Source organism: Natator depressus, chromosome 6, assembly GCF_965152275.1.
Source record: "Natator depressus isolate rNatDep1 chromosome 6, rNatDep2.hap1, whole genome shotgun sequence".
Classification (NCBI taxonomy): domain Eukaryota; kingdom Metazoa; phylum Chordata; order Testudines; family Cheloniidae; genus Natator; species Natator depressus.
Window position 1 is genome coordinate 58,920,533 of NC_134239.1, and position 20,760 is coordinate 58,941,292.

General features: G+C 50.4%; 1 protein-coding gene across 6 annotated transcripts in view; it reads left to right on the forward strand.

The window, feature by feature from the left end:
- The window catches only part of DGKZ (diacylglycerol kinase zeta), a 105,670-nt gene that overhangs the window by 48,840 nt on the left and 36,070 nt on the right, over positions 1 to 20,760 (forward strand). For all 6 annotated transcript variants that reach the window (XM_074955357.1, XM_074955358.1, XM_074955360.1 and 3 more), the window contains 2 exons: positions 17,668 to 17,776; positions 18,866 to 18,961. In XM_074955357.1, the coding sequence (XP_074811458.1) occupies positions 17,668 to 17,776; positions 18,866 to 18,961 (205 nt within the window). The remainder of the gene's footprint in view (positions 1 to 17,667; positions 17,777 to 18,865; positions 18,962 to 20,760) is intronic.

The window sequence follows — 20,760 nt, forward strand, 5'->3', positions numbered from 1 at the left end:
GATGAAGTTCTGTCCCAGGCAGATTGTCCCCATCTCGGACACAGAGCAGCTGAGAGCTCGTTCTCTTACACTTGAGTTTGTCAGACCAATAAAGTATCATTGCACTCAGGTGTGTGCGCTGGGGTGTCTGAGAGCTGAGAGGCAGCAAGAGTCTCTTCCCCCCCGCACTCCTCCCCCCGGGAGAGCCTGCCTTCAGGGCTGCTCGAAGAGGAAGTACAGTCAGTTATTTTAACAAGCGCTGTCACTGTTTTCAGCGTGGGGAGGAGGCGGAGGGATAAACAGAGCCCTCGCTCTCCAAACTAGGACTTAATCTGTGCAGGGCTGGCTCTGCTCCGCCACTGCCGCGGGCTCTTCACCTGCAGGAACTCGGCTCCGCTGCATCGGATCAGGTCACAAGGGCTTTTCCCACCTTTTCCCCTTTCTCCTTTCCCTTAGTTTTGTGTCTTCCGTTTATGTGGTGTTGGGGGAGGAAGTGAGGGCTTTGGGGAAGGGGGTGAATCTCTGGCTCAGTGAGTATAGCCTGAGCGGGTACCTCACCCCACCATACTGGTTAAAAGGCAGGGAGGACAGGCCCTGGGCAGGAGGAGATAACCAGATCCCAGGGTGAACTCTGAGCCCTTCAGCCTACTCCTTGCTGAGCTGTTTCACTGGGGAATGGAACAGAGCTGCCCTGTTGTGCTGCCAGTTTCCTGAATGTTGACACAAAGGGTCTTGGAGCAGAGGCCCCCAGTGCATGCAACTTTAGTCACAGTGCCACCCTGCTGCACACAAGTGTGAATTGACCTCGGAGAGGAAGGGAGGGGTCTCCTGGGGGATACGAGTCTCCAGCTGCACGATCTGCCTGTTGGTTTGTTGTTGCCTGTGTGCCATCAATGCACCCAGCACGCTAATGGGGCTCAGGAAATAACAAAGTCATTCTGTGCAGCCAGGGACTCTTGTTTGCAGGAAAAGCCCCTGGCGCAGATCTGCCCTGAAGAGCTGATAATCTCACCGGGAATTCATCCTCTACTAGTTTGTGAGGATGGGACAATGACTCCTGGGCTCTCAGAAGCTCCCTTCTCTCTGGCATTAGTGAGCAGTTCCCTTGTACTGTGGTTCTGCTGGGAGCTGTCCCCACGCTATATGACAGGGAGGCCCCCCTGGCTTTTGTGTGGGTCTCTGTGTTTTCAGCTGCCCATGAGCCTGTAGCTGAGTGACTAGGGCTCTGCTGCTTTCCCTGCATGCTTTCAGCTAGTCTTTCCAGCTTCCCCATTGGGAAGCACTTACGCTTGTTTACACACGACCTTGTCCAGCTGTAATGTTATGGGCAAAGCTATACTCTTCTGAGTCCTTTAGCCTGGTGTCATTGTATCCATGCTAGGCAGCTGTCATAGTGTACAAACAGCCCTTCAGATGGACCCCTGCCAGGAATTTCTCCATCTTGCTCCTGTGTGGCTGGGGGAAAACACTGGAACCTAGGCAGGGAGCTGCAAATCAGACGGCTGGGCTGTTGGACAAACTTTTTGTGAACAGTGTGTCCCTTGGTTTGAGTCTGCTGAAACCCCAGTGCGTGAGCCCCAGAGCTATATATACTGTAAGATAGGATGGCCCTGAGGGATGACACTGGAGTCTGCTGCAGAGCATCAGCTCAGGACCAGTTTAGCTTCCTTACGCTGTGCATCTCGGGCCTCGCAGTGCACCCAAGGTGCCGGGGGAGCCAGTCTAACTCCCACCATGCTTTACTTTGCTCTTGTGCATGGAATTCTGCAGAGGGCACTTGGATAGATAAGAAACACTAATGTCCTTCCTTCCCTGAGTCTCGAGTAACCCCTAAGACAGTGGTTTTCAACCTTTTTTTCATTTGCAGACCCCTAAAAAATTTCAGATGCAGGTGCAGACCTCTTTGGAAATCTTAGACATAGTCTGTGGACCCCCAGGGTTCACGGACCACAGGTTGAAAACCACTGCCCTAAGATGATTAAAACAGAAACCAAATGGTCTTCTCTCTCTCCCCTCCCCCCATTCCTACCCCCCCACACTCCTGGTGCCTGCTCAGTTTTTGCACTTCATTCTGCTTGGACAATGGAACTGGATCAGTCATTTTTGCTTTATGGATCTTCCACGCTAGCTCAAGGCTGCAGTGTTGGTGTTGCAAACACAATAGGGGATTGCTTAAATCCATACAAAACACTTTTATCTTTGGCCTTTGTTTTAAAAAAAAAAAAAATCCAATATTGCACAGGAATATTTTTGTTGGTCTTAAGATTGGCAAACCCTTAATTTTACAAAACTTAAATGTAGGGCCTTAGTCAGTTTGATGGGATCCCTTTAAGCAGGCTGAGAGCTGACTTTGGGCTGTAGGCAGAGCTGTGAAAAGAGTGTCGCTGATGAGGAGAGGAGTGCACTGAGAGGCTGAGGCAGCCTGTGCTGTCTGTGCTCTATCTTCTGGGGTTGGTGTATAGCTGTGGGAATTGTGAAATGCTCTGCTCTTTGGTGCCAGCCTGAGGCTTGCATTGCACGTGGGCCACCTAGGAAGAGGGGAGCTAGGATGTTCTTATTTGGTAATTCTTTATAGGAGCATGTGCTGAAGTTGGTCAGGATGGCTGGGTATGTTTTGGGAGTGCAATGGGGAAGACGACCTGTGAAGTCTCAGAGGCACTACCATGCAGAATGGCAGGGGGCAAGAAGTGGTCAGTAAAATTCCCAGCTTGTTTCTGACTCTCCCTCTCCCACTGTCCTATAGACAGAACCATGAAAGAGTTCAGTTCCTGTGCAGGGTAGTGGGGAGAGTTGTCACCCTTTGCTTCGTCCAGACATTTTGCTTGTAATGGTGGATGGAGAGAAATCACATGTTCAGGAGTAACCCATCCCCATTGCACTTGCTCCCTCTAAAGAACCGCAAAGCCCCTGTATTTTCCTCCTTAAAACTAACTTCTGCTTTGATGTCCACAAAACACTCAGTGATGGCTAGGCAGTCAGTGTGCTGTGACGGCTGTTTATTAACTGTCGACATCTCGCTGTCACCTGCAGCTCCCTGCCTCAGTTTAGTGTCTCCACTTTTTTTTTTTTTTTTTTTGTCTTATACTCACCAGAAAAATGTGTGACTTTGTTCACTGGTTTAAAAAAAAAAATTGTGTGTTTTTTAGATGGAGTTAGGCCTCTCAGTGTAAAATCGCAATGAAGACAAGTCACAGGTGGTTTTATTTTGATGTAGATAGCGGAGGTAAACCCAATACCACCCTACACACACCTGAAGTTTACTTCATTCGCTATATCCAGGTGAAAGCTACTCATGCCTTGTTTCCACTGGGATTTGATATCAAAAAAGCTGTCTCGATGTAAAAATGCACCTCTTTTACCAGTGAAGACATGGCCAGAGTGCTTTGGGGGAGTGTAGGGTTGTGGGGGTTGGTAGCAGGGGTTGGGGGAGTTAGGGAGCAGGTCTTACCAGCACTCCTGTGAGTCGGATCCTTATTGCATGAGAGCAGGAGGGAGCCTGTCAGAGAGCCTGCAGGTCTGGGTGGTGCCGGGGTGGGTGTCTGAAGAGGACAGGCGATGGTTGTTTGGGGGTGAGTGGTGTTTGCTCAGCTTCTCTCCAGGCCTTGTCTTGATTGGGAAAAGGGTGTTTGTTAGCTGGTCATGTTAACCCTAGGGCGGCTGCCCTTGGTTACAACAGGACCAGCCAACTAATGTGTTTTTCAGCAGTTTCAATCAAGGAGTATTTATGGTATAAGTCATGGACTGGTCACAGGCCATGATTTTTTGTTCTTGCTTGTGACCTGTCCATGATTGTTACTAAAAATACCCATGATTAAATTGTAGCCTTAATTATAACATGAGGCATGAAGGTGTGAGGGTGTTTGGCAGGCCAAAGCTGGGGGATCTGGGGTTTTATTGAGAGAGGCTCTTTGAGAGAAGAGCTTGAGGAGGGATTATTCAATGTGATGACTTCAGGCAGTGAGGCAGGGGAGACAGGCAGCCTTAATATATTTAAGCAAGAATGGAATGACCAGGAGTTTATCAAATGGAAGTGGGCTGAGTCAGTTCCATGTTTGCTGGGAAAGGAGGTAGCCACCTGACTTGCTCTTAGGTGGGTTTGGAGGGAAATTTTGTAATGACCATGCCTTTCTCTCCCAATTGCATTTGATGGTGGAAGGGTTATTGGCTGCTTGCTCCTTTTTTCCTGGGAGTCTGCATGCTGCCCTCTGGCACAAAAAATATAAAGGTGCATGATGAACTGGGAATAGTAGAGGTGTCAGCAAAGTTGTCTTTTTTTTCTGGTTCTTTACCCCTGTGTAAGCTACGCTGGGCTTCCAAGTCAGAAGTAATTCTGTAGTATAGCCCTTTCACTGAACTGGGCTGCTGTTGACTGGGATGTCCTCTGGCTGTGCCATGAAATTCCTGCCCTATGGAGTAAAGCGTGTGAGTTAGCAGCCTCTGCACTGACGCTGCATGCCACTGCTCTTCCGTCTGCTCCATTCTTGGTGGGAGCTAGGCACTAAAGTGAGAGTGACAAGAATTGCCTGTTTCAGGAGCATCTCATTATCACTGTGCTGCTTCCTTCCTAGGTGGAGCAGGCTGGAGAAAGCAGACAGGAACTAGAAGGGGAGGGAGATGTAACCAGGTCACTAGGGTGGGTCTGGGGACATGAAGAAAGAGAGAGAGATGGAAAAGAGTAAGGAAAAGGAGGAGGAGTGGCAGACAGGGATGGGGAGGAAGAGCCAGACAGAAAGGCAGTCCCTGGCTATTGAGTGCAATATAATGACAGTGAATAAGGGGAAATGAACCCACCCCACTGAGCTCACAACCCTGGAGCACGTGCATTTTTTTTCAGATATAGCTTGAGTATCTTGTGCCTAGTGTTACGCATTTAGCGAATGACCAGCGTCTGCAGCTATGGACTGTTGGCTACACATGGTTAGCAAGAGAGGATGGTTCCTGTGTCCAGTGAAATGTTGTCTAGAGCAGTGCTACTTAAAGTGGTGATCTGCGGACTGGTGCCAGTCCGCGAGCCATTGGCTGCTGGTCTGCGCGCACATTGGGGAAAAAAAAAATGCTGGTCTAGAGCAGTGGTTCTCAACCAGGGGTATGTGTACCCCTGGGGGTACGCAGAGGTCTTCCAGGGGGTGCATCAACTCATCTCGATATTTGCCTAGTTTTACAACTGGCAACAAGCACTAGCGAAGTCAGTGCAAACTAAAATGTCATACAGACAATGACTTGTTTATTCTGCTTTAGATACTATACACTGAAGGGTAAGTACAATATTTATATTCCAATTGATTTAATTTACAATTATATAGTGAAAATGAGACCGCAATTTTTGAGTACTAGTGGCTGTGAGACTTTTGTATCTTATGTCTGATTTTGTAAAGCAAGTTTGTTTTTAAGTGAGGTGAAACTTGGGGGTACGCAAGACAAATCAGATTCCTGCAAGGGGCACAGTAGTCTGGAAAGGTTGAGAGCCACTGGTCTAGAGTAGCTGGGAGGAGCCCCTGATGAAGGTGGCTGACATGTCATGTTAGTGTGTGATGGAGTTGGTCTCTCAGTGGTTACTGCTGGGTGTCTCTGAGGTGCCACCCGCAGAGAGGCCTTCGCTGGGCACTGTGAGCTGCACATGCAGAGATCTCGGGGCCGTGGGGAAGTCATTTACTGCTTACTGCACTGAAATAGCCAGTCTGTTCCTAGGCACCTCACCGGCATGCTGGGGGCCCCATCCCTTCATGTGGTTTCAGAGTTCCCTGGATCAAACTGACTGGAACCGAGGATTGTCTTAGATTTCACAAGAAATAGGGAGATCATACTGCTCAGAGTGCCCGGGCCACAGCCAGCCTGAGGGATAGCAAAGGGCTTTTGTTTATCATGTGTTCATGGCACTCTGTCACTAGCCACTAAGCCTGAAGGTGAACAGCTGCACCCGTTCCTCACACATACATTGGCACTTGTTGCAGTTCATCAACTGAATGAAGCTTAAAATAGAAAACAAACACAACCAGGAGCCCAACCCCCTCAGCAGCTGCTCCCTGTACAGTAATTCAGCATCTCAGTTGTAGAGGTGGGGAGCCCAGAAGGGGCTGAGACCTCTGTGCTGTCAGCTCCAATGTATTCCAGAGCCCTCCATGTCCTAGCAGCCCTTCCACTGGGGTCAAATGGCAGATAAGGAGGGGCAGTTGTCTCACTAAGGGCCTGATCCTGCAAAGTGCTGAGGGCTCATATCAAGGTGTTGAACAGTAGGAGCTTCAAGGGGAGCCGTGCACCTCCCAATATCAGGCCTGTCGTCTTGCTCTCATGAGCAGGGGCTGTGTGTGTTGTGTTGTTCATGCACAGTCTGATAGCGAATGGGAGTGATAGCAGGGGCTGGGTGACGGCAGATGGGAGAGCTGGTGTACATGAGGCAAGCTCTCTGCTAAATTTTGGTCCCCGCTGTGAAAACCGTCAAAGAATCCTGTAGCTCAGAGATTTTCATCTGCTGTCATAAAACCATTGTGGAGTGTTGCTCTGTGTGATTAAACTGCTGGTACATCCTTCCCCAGAGGTGTGTGCATTTCGGTGCTGTGTGAGATGTCTGTATCCTCAGTATAAAGTTAATAGAGTGCTTGCGTTCCCTAAGGTGGCAAGAGCAGTGTATAGAAATGTCAGTTGATGCTCAATTATTTTCAGACTCTGCTACCCTAGGGCCCTTATTCTGGCTGAAGTTCCCCCACAGGCAGCTTCTGACTCTGTTTAACTGGATGCTGTGTGTGTGGCAGATTATTTTTACCAGAGATTTTCCCTAGCAATAAACCACAGAAAGCTTGGTGTCTCCCTGAAACCACAGAAAGCACACCCTCCCACCTGTAAGACCACAGGGTCACAAGCACACCAGCTTTCCTGCACCACATCAGACGGTTGGCTCATCTAATCTGGTGTCCAGTCTCTGGCAATGGCCAGTGCCTAGTACTTGAAAGGAAAAGAAATCTTCCCCCAGTGCGCCTGGCCAATTGTGCAGCACTGCGTGTGGGCTGGGGAAGTCATGGAGGAGGGAGCTGCAATGGCCCAGGCCAGGAATGGGGATGGGTAGGGATCGCAGCAAATGGGAATTGAGGCAGCATCATACATGGGAAAATTAAATCCTGCAGTGTTTAGAGGGTGAAGGAGTAGGAGATTTCTATGGAAACCAAAGCTGAAGGAAAGCTATGGTATGTGAACTGAGCAGGAGTCCTAATGCGCTCCCTGGACGAGCTCCCAGGCCTGTGCCCCTGGTCCCCTCAGCATCCTGATGGCAAGGACACAGCAGATCCCAGAAGGTCTCTGTTATGCAGTGAGAGCTATTAATAGCGCTCATACTTTCTGTGTTTTCCTGAGCTGAGGAGGCTGGCAGATCTTGACAGAGGAAAAACCCCATGTAGTAAACCAGAAAGGGCCTTTTACACACCCTAGCAGCTTTGGCATCCTGTTAGCAAATCAGCAGTCTGCTAGAAGGGTATTGCCGTAGCCACTCAAAACATTCATGCCATGCTCTTGGCTTTGGGCAGTCAGGGATGGGGAAGTTCTTGTGGCCTCCTGTCTGCCCCTCCCCTCTGTTTGAAACAAATTCTTGCCAAATTACTAACAATGCAGGGAGGAGGCCACAGGAACCCACCTACTGCCCAAGGGCAAGAGCATATTCTGAATGCTGCTGGTCTGAGCCTCTGGAGCGCTGCCCTCCCAGCAGACTTGGTGGTGGGAGATGGTGTGCCAGGACTGGCAGGGTATGTAAGGTAGAATGCCACTTTGGGATCTCATTCGGTTGTGGGCAGCTCAGTACCAGGAACAGATTGAGAAAGTGGAGGAGCTCAAACAAGTAGTGCTAGAGGGACATCTAAAGGGTGAGCAAAGTAGCAGACTGCAATCAGAGAAAGGTGTAAAGGGATCATTCCGTGTGATGTGCAGGGATGTAACTAGGGATAATTGGGGAGACCGGGAAACTTAGGCTGAATCTCAGGAAGCACTTCTGGAAAGAGAGATGTGCAAAGCCCTGGAAAATGTGCAGGAGGGGCCAATCATGCCTGGGCTCCAGGAGATGGAGTGACTGATTCTCCAGGCCCTTTCCATCTCTGTTTATACCCTTTTTGAAGACCTCATCAATATATTGTGTTACGCGAATGACTTGCTCTTGTGGACACTGGCCTCGTCTAAAGACAGCTTGAACAAAGGGCAGTTGTACTTCAGTAACCTCGTTGGTGCACGTCAGAGTCACAAGCTTATTGAAAGAGTATGTGACACAGAGGAAAGAGATGGGTTGGTAGCTCTTGGGATCTTCCAGTGGTTTTCCTGGTTTTGAAATAGCTACGACCTTTGCCCTGCATGAGATTTTTGGGATGCAGTTATCCTGGAAACATCAGTTGAGGAGGCGAAGCAGTCAGCTTTTGGGCCTAGGTGAAGTAGGAACTCTACAGATATAATCCAGACCTGGAGTCTTGCTGGTTTTTATAAGCTTCATGGCCTAGTCCAGTTCTTTGTCTGGAAAAGGAGCCATCTGGTTTGAATCCACACTAGGAGCCTGCTACCTCTCTGAAAGCTCAATTTTGACTGCATGGCTGAAGACTTATCCAAGTTCTGTGTATGTCCACTAGCTGGGATGCATTTGTGGTGACTGGAAACGCCTTTTTTGCAAAGGGTAGAATAATCTCAAAAAAGTCTTTTGATGGTTTGCCAGGCTAGCCGGGTAGAGTGAGAGCAGTCTATCTTAGTTGACTCACTGTCTGTCCATTGATCACGCCTGGTTTGATCCAGCAGTTGAATGAATTCCTGTTTGTCACCAGCTGATTTGAATTCCTGGTAGAGCTTAATTGCCTCTGACCACCACCTAGGGATATACTGTCGGCAATAGCCTCTAGGGATCAATTTATTAGCAGCTACCCAAATTAATTTGCAGAAAATTTGGTAAGTGTCATTTATACTGGTTGGACATGTCAAGTCCAACTCAGCCAGTTTGCTGACAGATGTATCTAGTTCTGTTTGAAAGATCCACTGAGCTTTCAGAAAATTCCACTGGGCCTTGGTAAGCCATTTGTTGTTAGCCACAGGTCTGTGGTGATCAAAGATGGCTGATGCAGAGACTTTGGAAAAGCTTTAAACACCTTCCGCTTTATGGCCACTGGCAGCATTTGCCTAGAAGATGATGTTGGGTGAAGAACCTGTGGCCCATCTGCTGCTGTGAAAGCTTGCCATTTGCTTTGGTCACAGAGAAGCTGTAGATCAGCAACTGGCTACCTTGCCACTGGACTGACAACAACACACTCCGCCTGTGTTGTTGTCAGGGTATCCCCAATTGTAACTCTGCAGTAGGGTCAGCAACCAAGGTTAATGGTTAGGATTCCTGACATCTTTCCTTATTATCTTCCTGCTAGTGCCCAGGCATTCTTGTGTGCTCCTCCACTGGCTCTCCTGACCTACAGTGCTGTCCCTGCAGGGTTGGTGCCCAAGGCTGCATGTAGGGGGGCTCTGAATCTGCAGCCGCTTCTCTTTGTGCAAACTAAACCTGGGCAGGAAACTCCCAAGGATGGGACCGTGGAGGTGTTGCCTGGGGGAAAAGGCTCTTTCCAAGGTTACTTTATTCATGGTCTCTTCCAGCTATAGGAGCCAGAGGACTCTGCCTGCGTGACTTTGCCAGCCTGTTTATTATGCTGGGGCCCCATCTGCCTCTTGTCAGAGTTATATGGTCCCCATTAGGAAAGCTCATCATGACCCTGATTGCAGTTTATTAGCAGATCAAAGCTACCACATTGTGAGTACAGAGGGATTATAATAATGCAGAGCTGCTTGTGACAAGAGCCAAGGCCCTGGAGTATGCAACATTATTTCTCTTCCCTCACCCCCGGTGAATGCCAAATTGCCTCTGCAAGGCCCTTTTATGCAACATATCACGAGTGATGTTCACTCTGAAATAATCACAGGCACTGAACGTTCCTTCCCATCTTACCATCAAATGATATTTTAAAAAGCTTCCAAATCACAGCAAGAGCATAGAAATCTGAAAGGCTAAGACAAATAGCTGTTGTGGGGTCTCTCACAGCTCTGTGCATGCCCCTTGATCCCAACATGCAGTCATCCTCCAGGTCTGGGCTCTGCACACAGCTCTGCCCCTCAAACCTGGGCTGTGGCACCCCCTTGCTCGTCCTCCCCTCCTACAGCACTGCCAAAGCACATTAGTCCTGGCCCTCAGAGAGATGTCTACATATTTTGGAGCAAGCCTCCTAGCCCAGGCTGATAGATTCGGGCTAGCAGGGCTCGCACTAGTAGTCTAAAACTAGCTGGGCAGCTGGTGCTTTGAAATCGCAGTTTTGGCTGGAGCTTGGGCTCTAAAGCCTAGTGACAGGGTTGGGCTTCAGAGCCTGAGCTCCAGCCCGAGTCGTGACTCCAAAGCACTGACTACACAGCTAGTTTTAGAGCACAAGCCTGACTAGCCGGAGTCTGTCAACCCGGGCTGGGGGGACTCACTCCTGCACACTCAAAAAAATGCTGTGTAGACAAACCCAAGTAGGTCCTAAAAGATCCCATGATGTGGTTTGGAAGATTTCTTTTGTTCTGCCAACCTGCTCTAAAATTCCCTGCAGTTTCCACTGGACACGGGTTTATTTCTTCTTCCCTCTTAGATCTAAGATGTTGTGTAGCATTGCTGTGCAGCTGTTAAATAGCTGCCATGTGTGTCCCAGCCTGACAGTAAGTAACGCGATTCTTGTGTGTACTGGATGTAGCATTTTGGGACCCTTCCAGATAGAAGGAGCCGTAGTAAAGTACCGTACAAAACCATTTAGCTCAGAGTTCAGATTGCTCAAGTGTATTTGCTCTCAAGAATGTCGACCTGAAAAAGGAAGGAAATGGTGTTAAGACAAGTCATTCCCACCCACCACAATAGCAGCATCCAGGCATTTAGTGTACCACCAGCATGACCCTGAGTGTGACCATGCACCAGTGCGCGAGCAACTCTGTAAGGCTGCTCAGAGCTGCTCTAGATGACATGGTGGTTAAAGTTCCGTTGGCCAGCTTGCGTTCGCCCTGTCACTGTTGCTCACTGTGGTGGAGCTGCATGATGCTAGTGCAATGGTAGGAGAATATCGGAAAATCTGCCATCTAGACAAAGCCCTTCATGTTCACTTTCGATTTAGCAGGACTGTAGCCCACAAGACACCCATGCTAGAACTTCAAAGACCTCTGCAGTGCACAATCATGCCTCCCACCTTCCAGCACTATGCTACTGTAATGTAATGATACTTAGTTTAAAATTACAGTTCTGGGATTTTTACGTACCATGTGCCAGGCAGAGGGGGAAGGAGGAATTAATCATATGCTCACTATCTTACTTATCAAGACTGTGGTAACTACGGCAGCATTAAACTCATGAGTCACACGATGAAGATCTGGGAGAAAGTTATTGGTAAGAGACAATGAAGAAAAGTAAAGGTCAGTGACAATCAGTTTGGATTCGTGACAGGCAAGTCACCAGTGGATGCTATCTTTGCATTAAGATTGCTGTGGAAAAATATAGAAAAAAGAGGAAAACGTTGCACCTGGTATTCGTGGATCTTAAGAAGGCTTATGACCGTGTTTCGAGAGAGGTTGGCTGGTGGTATGAGAATGAAGCAGATACCTGACGACTATATCAGACTTGTCCAGGGCGTTTATGAGGGTGGTGTAACCACAGTTAAAAGGCCACGTGGAGAAACTGTACAGTTTCTCGTAAGAACAGGAATGTGTCAAGGTTCATCACTGACCCCCTTTTTGTTTGCCTTGGTGCTTGATGCACTTACAGAAAACATCCAGGTGCATGTTTTTGCAGACAATGTGCTCGTACGTGGAAGAAGATGGAGATGCGTATTTAAAAGAAATGGCATGAAAATCAGCAGAAATAAAACTGTGTGTGTGTCTGTAGATTTGATTAGACGTGAAAGGAAGACAATGAGACTGTAAGTCTTTGGGGCCAGCCACTATCAAAGGCACAGAGGTTCAAGTGCCTAGGTTAGATAGTACAGGATAATAGTGAACTCAACAATGAATTTATAAGCAGAACAGGAAAGGTATGGACTAACTGGAGAGAAGTAAGCGGAGTGGTTTATGATAGGAGAGTGCCTATCAAATTGAAAAGTAAGCCCTGGTCTACACTGGGGGGTGGGGTAGGGGGGAATCTATCTAAGTTACACAACTTCAGCTAAGTGAATAACGTAGCTGAAGTCGACGTACTTAGATCAACTTACCGTGGTGTCTTCACCGCAGTGAGTCAACTGCTACCGCTCCCCCGTCGACTCCGCCTGCGCCTCTTGTGCCGGTGGAGTACAGGAGTCGACAGGAGAGCTCTCAGGGATAGATTTATCGCGTCTAGACTAGACCCCCGCTGGATCGATAGCTGCCTGCTGATCCGGTAGGTAGTGTAGACATACCCTTAAATCTACAAGACCGTAATTAGGCCTTCACTTTTGTGTGGCTCTGAATGCTGGGGACTGAGGAAGAGAAAGGGGCACATATTGAATGTAGTGAAAATTAAAATATTAAGGTGGATTCTTGGAGTTATACGGGTGGACCATGTTTGGAATGAACAAATTAAGGGAAGTGTGAAAGTGGTACCACTTATAGAGATGCTGAGGGAGTTGAGGCTTAGGTATGGGCATGTGAAAAGAAGATTGGAAGAATATATAGGAAACAGGGTGTTAAACTTAGAAGTGGAGGGTAAGAGAAGGGTTAGAAAACCTAAACCTAAGTGGATGCATGTCATACAAAAGGATTTCATTAGCTGTAGTCTAGCCAAGAAACTTCAAGACAGGGGAATGGAGAAGGAGGACTCCAAGAGCCAACCCTGTATATCTGAGATTAAGGCTAGAAGAAATAGATGGAGGCTGAGGACACAGGGCTGGAAACTGTGACGGTTGGAAAGGCAGAATAGAATTGCTAGCTGAAGAATGGGAGTGTGGATCTGGCCAAATAACATCGCCTCCATTTAAAAATGTGCCCATCAGGCAGAGTGTTTTAACCAGTGCTGAAGCCTTCTCCATCTGCTGTTCAAAGCTTTTCTCCTGCAGCTGCAGTATCTTGGCAACCTGACAGCACTGGGCAGAGAGAGCTTGAGAGTCATTTAAAGCTCTCTCCAGCAGAAGAGTGAGGCTTTGAGCAGATACGATTATTTTCCCAGCACTGCTCCAAGTCTCTTAGCCAATCTCTATTCTCTTCAAGTCCTAGGCAGGCACCTTCTGCCCTACATTTACTGTTAATTTCTACTTGTAAACTCTGAGTGCTTAGATCTGATATGTCTAGAATTTTGTAATGTCTGAAATGTCAGCGCTTAGAATTTACGAGTAGAAAACTTGATGGGGGTGGCAGGAGAGGGAGGAAATGGAGTAGTGGGCGAAGAGGGGCGTCTTCCCAAGATCTCCCTGGGGGGAGCTGTCTTCACGCACCCTTGGGATGTGCACAGACTGTTCTCCTGCAGACTATGGGAAATACTGGAGCAGGGAGCTCCCAGATACCTGCACTGAAAGCATCCTGTGCCATGCTCAGCATGTTACCTCATCCTCAAGTGAGAATGTAGGCGAATGTCAGTTTGGTTTAAAGGGAATCGCCTCTCAGCAGAGCCAAGTCCAACATTTACACCTGGCTTTAAAATATGTCAGTTCCATTTTTTACCTAAAGTTCTCTGCAGAGAAATGGTTCTAGGAACTGGCTGTAAACTCAGTGCTGACAGGGCATTTGCGTTTAAACAGTGTGATCCTTCAACTCCCTCCAGTGCTGGGAACCAGGAGATCAGTAGCAGCCTGGGCTAGTCACTGAGACATAGAAAGGGAGAACTAGAGCACAAGAGAGGGAGCCTCAGAAGCCAGCTCCCATGGTGATGGAAGCAGGATACAGAGGAAACTAGCAGCAGAGAGTAACCCTGCCCAGCTCAGCACGCTGGGAAAGGCATAGAAACTGTCTCAGTGGGGACAAGTGCATTAGGTGCTTATTTCCTAACCCAAGGGATGAGTGGTGTTTTGTGGCTGCATCTCTTTAAGGCCATGCTGTACCTTTGTCGCTGTAGTGCCATAGTCTAGACACTTCTCAGAGCAACTGAAGGGGTCTTTCTGTAGGTAATCCACCTCCCTGAGTGGCGGTGGCTAGGGCGACAGAAGTGTTCTTCCATTGACCTTAGAGCATCTGCACTGGGGGTGGGTTGGTATGGTTACAGTGCTCAGGGACAGGAATTTTTCACAGCTACGTGGAGAAAACTTTTAAGCGTAGACCGGGCCAAAGAAAAGCACTTGTCTGCAGAGTGGCACTGTGACTCTCACTGAGGTGCTCCATCATTGCACAACTGCCCACAGGTGTCCTTTTAACGAGCAAGTGGTGGACTGAGTTTGCACCCAGGCCCAGACTCCCCAGGGATGTCCATGACTCTGCTCGGTTAGGTCTGAGGTTTGAGTCCTGTACTCAAGAGGGTGCTGTGGGTCTCACTCTGTGGAAAGCTGCTGCAGGAGCATACACTGTTCTGCTGTTATTAACCAGGAGACTTGGTTGGAGTTAGGGGTCCCCTTGTGCAGACTCCTTCCTGCTTATGTCCTTTTCCAGCACCATCAGACATGCACTTTTTTTAGTAGTCAAGACGAGTGGGGGCTTAGAATCCATTCACTGTTCAGTGGAAGGGCTGGGATCTGCAGTCCTGACCCCTTCCCAGAACTGGACCATGGTGCTGGAGCTGTGCCTCTTTGGTTTGGTCCCAGCTCTGCTCTCTACCTGGGCAGAATGGATGGCACTCATCTCTACAGGGACCCTGTAACCCAGATGGAGGCCAGATCATACCCAACATCGGGGTGGGGGGGGGGAATTGGAGCATCCTTGAGGGGCTCTGTATATTGGCAGGTAGGGAGCAATGTTGTACACCCCTCAGTGGGGCTGAGTATGGTGCCTCCACAGCATTCCCACCCCCAGCTGCCTTGGAAGGTAGAGGCTGGCTGCAAATCCATGCTGGTGTCTCCTGCATGGAGAGAACTGCTCCTAGCTGTCCTCAGGTGCAGGGTTGGGACTCGTCTCCGATCTGCCAGCTGGTCCATTATAGGAAGTCCCCAAATCCAGGTGTTCTGCCTCATCACTCATGACCAACTCCTGAGCCACCAGACAAGCCCTTCAGGCTTCACACCATCCCACTTCTCCTTTTTGCCTTGCACAGGGGTTTCCTTGCCCTGCATCGGCCTCTAATGTTGTAGTATCGAGTGTAGGTCTCCTGGCAGCAGTACCGCATGTTAGCCTTCCCCTGTGTCCCCCTCCCCTCCTTTCTCTCTGATTTCCCTCACCCCAGTGCCCTCTGAGTCCCCCCAGAGCTCCCTCATAGCATCCTTCTTCCCTGCAAAGAGTGGTAGTACCCATCCCTGACTGGGACTTGTAGACCTTGTAGGTGGTTTGATGAGAGCCCCTCCCCCTTTAATTGCTGGTTTCTGTGTTAACAGCCACTGTTCGGGGCACCCCCAGTCACTATGGACACCTTTTTTAAAAGGCACTTCAGGAGGAAGGTATCGTCGTTGGGTTTCCAGCGTGCCAGCATTGTGTCAGTGCCCACTGGCAAAGCCAGGCGGCGCTCCATGGTGGGCATGCCCTCAGCCTCGCTGGCACAGTGCCGCCGCAGGTCCAGTACCCAGCTGCAGAGTGTTTCCTGCCTGGGCTCCCCAGACAAGGGCAGCCTGAGCCCCCGGCGACGCTCCAGCACCACCCCGCCCCACCTCAGCCCCAGGTTTGCTGTCCAGAAGAAGCGTGGGGGCCAGGTGCGCACCATTGATACCCAACTCATGGGCCCCTCCATGCTGCTGGCCAGCCTCATCCAAGTGAGCGAGGCAGAGGAAGGGAGGCGGATGGCCTGTGCCGAAGGCTCTGGATCCAAGTCGCCCTGGGAGGAGCTAAAGGAGGGCTGTGGCAGGGAGGAGACTGTCGCCTCAGGAGCCAGGTTGGATCGGCGTGAGCTGCAGGCCAAGCTTCCCCCAAGGAGCAGGCGCCCTGCCCTGCACCCTATCAGCATGAGGTCTCTCCTGCAAGCTCCAGGCTGCCTGCGCCGCCACTCCACCCACCTCCTGCCTGCAGAGTTTGTGTACAGCAAGGCAGCCTGCGGGCTGCAGGGGTATTACCGACGCCTCAGCCAGCCATGGCTCTCAGGGGAGAGCCCCAGACCAGGCGCTCTGCTCCCACCATGCAGAGCACGGCTGGCTGCCAAAAGATGGAAGGTTCCTCCTAGAGCCAGGCGGCCATCAGAAACCATATATGAATGCTTGGGAATGGAGCCTGCCTATGGCAACTATGCCAGTGCCTTCCCTAAAGCCTGGAGCCCCCAGCTGCTGTATGTATGGTGTTCCCAAGTGGCAGGGGAGAGGGGAGATTCAGAAGGATAGTCCAGGCCATGGCTGGGGCAGTATTGAAGGGAGCAGAGATTGGCACAGGGTATCTAGCTTGTCTGGCTTGGGGTAGGGAAGGTGAGGGCATGGCTGATGCATTGGCATGGAGTCCCAAACCCCTCTGGATCAGGGAAGTGGAGGGGGTGGGGAGAGGGAGCTGGAGGGTCTGCATAGGGCCTCAGGGTAGGATGAGGGAAGGGGCTAGCACAGGACCCTCTGCCAGGCCTAGCTGCAGCTCCCACCCATGTGCTCGGTATTTTTGTGGACTAGGAGAGGCCAGGGAGTCAGTGTCTCCATTTCCTTCACCGCTGATCAAAGGCCACTCAGCCTCTTGTCCATCTGTGTGTGTCTGACTGGCTGCTGAGTTTGCTTTCAGGCTGTTGGCAGTACCCCTGTGCTTGCTGGCTTCTCCCAGCTGCTGGCGCCAGGTGCAGGCATGAATAAGGGATCATGAGAGGGGTTTTGGAAGAGAGGGGATGTTTCTGGGATGGGGGAAGGATGTGTCCAGTTTCTCCAGTTGGCGTGCTCTTCCCGGCTCCACTGGCTGCTGGGCTCAGAGGCTGCACAACTCCTTGCCTGGGCAGCTACTGGAAATGGCACTGCCATGGTGGAAGGGGTCAAAATCTTTGCTGAGGTGGTCGGTCCCAGGCGAATGGCTGTTGACCTGGAGACAGCGAGAGCCTCTTGTGAGCAGGGGCCGTGAGCTGCTTCCCCCACTTCTCACCGCACTCCGCCCCACTTCTGCTGGCTCTTGATTCTCTGTCCATTTGTGACATTCAAGTGAGAGGGGGCATCTCTGGGATGTCTCAGTGTCTTCAGAAAGAGTCCCCACCCTTGACCTTCACCCGTCTTTGGGAAGAGGGGCTACTCCCACCAGGTCAAGTCTGAAGCTTTTTGTATGTAATGTGACGCTCCTGAGTGGGGCATCAACCCCTGGGGCCTCTGGATCTAAAAACATGAGCATCTACTGTCTGGGCAAAACCCAGCTCTGTAGCTCAAGGGCTCTAGCAGACTCCCAAGCCGCTCTGTGGCCCAGCCACCGCTAGAGGGGCATACCGTGTAGGTGTGGCTTGTGAGACCCTACATCTCACCACTGCAGGGAACCCTTCACTGGCTCATCCTCATGGCGTATGCTGGGAGGGTGGGTATTGCCCAGCCTGTCGTTACAGCGAATTCAGCCTCAGCCCAGGTTTCTGGCTTTGAGTGATACTAATGAATGATGCTCTGCCACCCCTTAGCGTTCTCTTCCTTCTGAAGGGCTCATGATGCCTTGCGTGTATCTATGTTCCTGCCTGTTTTTATAGCCACCCCTCCCTCTTTCTTCCAGGAAAGCCATCGCCAAGTCCGGCCTCCAGCACATGGTAACCCAGCCGAACCCCACGCTAGCCCTGAGGAGTGAATCAGAGAGGCAGATCCGCAGCACTGTGGACTGGAGTGTAGGTTGACTTTAATTTCCCTTGGCGCTTGGGAGGGGACTCTCTGATGTTACAGCGGCTGCACTCGGGTTGTCGCCATTCCCAGGAGGAGGGCTATAAGGCTGTACCAGGTGGCTCCTGTTTTGACACGTGTAGCCTTGTGGCTAGCAGCTGGTGCTTTCTGATGTTGCTGGGTAAAGGGTCTTGATGCTGGGGAAAATGGACAGTGCATTCACTCTCATTCCCCACTGCTACTACACAGCCATCCATCCTGCACCTGGGAATGGAGACTCAGTGAGTGGTGGGAGGCACTGCTCTTCTTGTCGGAGATGCACAAGCACTTCTGCTCCACCTCCTGTTCTGCACAGGCAAAGCTGAACCCATTGTGAGCTGCATCTTCAGAGGCCTCGTCCTGGCGCAGGGTGGGGACAATCCCTCTCTACAACTGTGGGGAGACCTAGGTGGGATAGTGCCTTCTGCTCTGGGCCCCTCGTCCCCAGAGGCCTTGTGTTTGGAAGCTGAGAAAGGATGATTCTCACTTGGAACACTGTGAAGGGCAGAAACTGTCAGGGGGCTGAAGGGATTAACCTGTGAGGAGAGAGGTGTCCAGTTGAGTTCAGCAATGAGTGAGTGGGGACGTGACAGTCTGCCAATAACGGAGTGAGGGGTGCAGACCTCTGGATGGGACACTGGGTCGGAGCATGTGACGGGAAGTAAGGGGAAAATGTAAGCTGAATCTCAGGAAAACTCCCTAGCAATGAGGTGAATTTGCCCAGGAGAATCCTTTCCCGGACAGCCCCATTGTTTACAGCTAGATGGGATAGTATCCTATAGGCTGTACTTTTCCATTTCTGACAGATTTGGGCCACGGTGGGAGCTTTGGGCAGGTTTCCTGGATGTGCCCTCGCTCTGGAGAGTGGGGCCTCTGTGCAGCCTGCGATCACAGGGGTGCCCCATAGGCCCCCTCCAGCTGACTGTAATATAGCATAATGTATTTGTGGGTCTGGGATATTCATCATGTTGGAGGTGACTGCTGGGATCCAAGGCTAGGCAGCGTGGGGACTCTTGTGGCCCATTGGAGAAGTGCAACGTATCTCTTGTGTCTTCCAGGAAACTGCAATCTACGGGGAGCACATCTGGTTTGAGACCAGCGGCTCTGGGGATTTCTGCTATGTGGGGGAACAGAACTGTGTGGCCAAGATGCTGGTAAGTCAGGCACAGTGACCCCGTCGTCAGCTCGGCTTGGTCTATGTACAAGACTGCAGTGCCACCTAATGGAAAAACCTGGGTATCCCTTTCTGCACTCAGTAGCCTGGCATTTCTCAAATGCAGCCACCATGGTCTTTTCTTGCAGCCACAGCCTGATGGGGGGGTAGCAGCCCCTCCCCTAGGGCTGCCATCAGTGGTTGGGCCTTTCCCCCCTTCTGGGGAAACACAAGGTGGAGGAATTATAGAATCATAGAATATCAGGGTTGGAAGGGATCTCAGGAGGTCATCTAGTCCAACCCCTTGCTCAAAGCAGGACCAATCCCCGATTAAATCATCCCAGCCAGGGCTTTGTCAAGCCTGACCTTAAAAACTTCTAAGGAAGGAGATTCTACCACCTCCCTAGGTAACGCATTCCAGTGTTTCACCACCCTCCTAGTGAAAAAGTTTTTCCTAATATCCAGCCTAAACCTCCCCCACTGCAACTTGAGACCATTACTCCTTGTCCTGTCATCTTCTACCACTGAGAATAGTCTAGAACCATCCTCTTTGGAACCACCTCTCAGGTAGTTGAAAGCAGCTATCAAATCCCCCCTCATTCTTCTCTTCTGCAGACTAAACAATCCCAGTTCCCTCAGCCTCTCCTCATAAGTCATTTGTTCCAGACCCCTAATCATTTTTGTTACCCTTCGCTGGACTCTCTCCAATTTTTCCACATCCTTCTTGTAGTGTGGGGCCCAAAACTGGACACAGTACTCCAGATGAGGCCTCACCAATGTCGAATAGAGGGGAACGATCACGTCCCTCGATCTGCTGGCTATGACCCTACTTATACATCCCAAAATGCCATTGGCCGCCTTGGCAACAAGGGCACACTGCTGACTCATATCCAGCTTCTCGTCCACTGTCACCCCTAGGTCTTTTTCCGCAGAACTGCTGCCTAGCCATTCGGTCCCTAGTCTGTAGCTGTGCATTGGATTCTTCCGTCCTAAGTGCAGGACTCTGCACTTATCCTTGTTGAACCCCATCAGATTTCTTTTGGCCCAATCCTCCAATTTGTCTAGGTCCCTCTGTATCCTATCCCCTACCTGCCACCGTATCTACCACTCCTCCTAGTTTAGTATCATCCGCAAACTTGCTGAGAGTGCAATCCACACCATCCTCCAGATCATTTATGAAGATATTGAACAAAACCGGCCCCAGGACTGACCCTTGGGGCACTCCACTTGATACCGGCTGCCATCCAGACATGGAGCCATTGATCACTACCCGTTGAGCCCGGCAATCTAGCCAACTTTCTACCCACCTTATAGTGCATTCATCCAGCCCATACTTCTTTAACTTGCTGACAAGAATACTGTGGGAGACCGTGTCAAAAGCTTTGCTAAAGTCAAGAAACAATACATCCACTGCTTTCCCTTCATCCACAGAACCAGTCATCTCATCATAGAAGGTGATTAGATTAGTCAGGCATGACCTTCCCTTGGTGAATCCATGCTGACTGTTCCTGATCACTTTCCTCTCGTGTAAGTGCTTCAGGATTGATTCCTTGAGGACCTGCTCCATGATTTTTCTGGGGGCTGAGGTGAGGCTGACTGGCCTGTAGTTCCCAGGATCATCCTCCTTCCCTTTTTTAAAGATGGGCACTACATTAGCCTTTTTCCAGTCATCCAGGACTTCCCCTGATCGCCTTGAGTTTTCAAAGAAAGGAGCAGACAGCCAATGTGAGTTACCTGCTTTCCTGGGGGTGGTGGGGTCAGGCTTCAGCCATGGGGTGGCTGGTGGCGTGCTCTACCCGT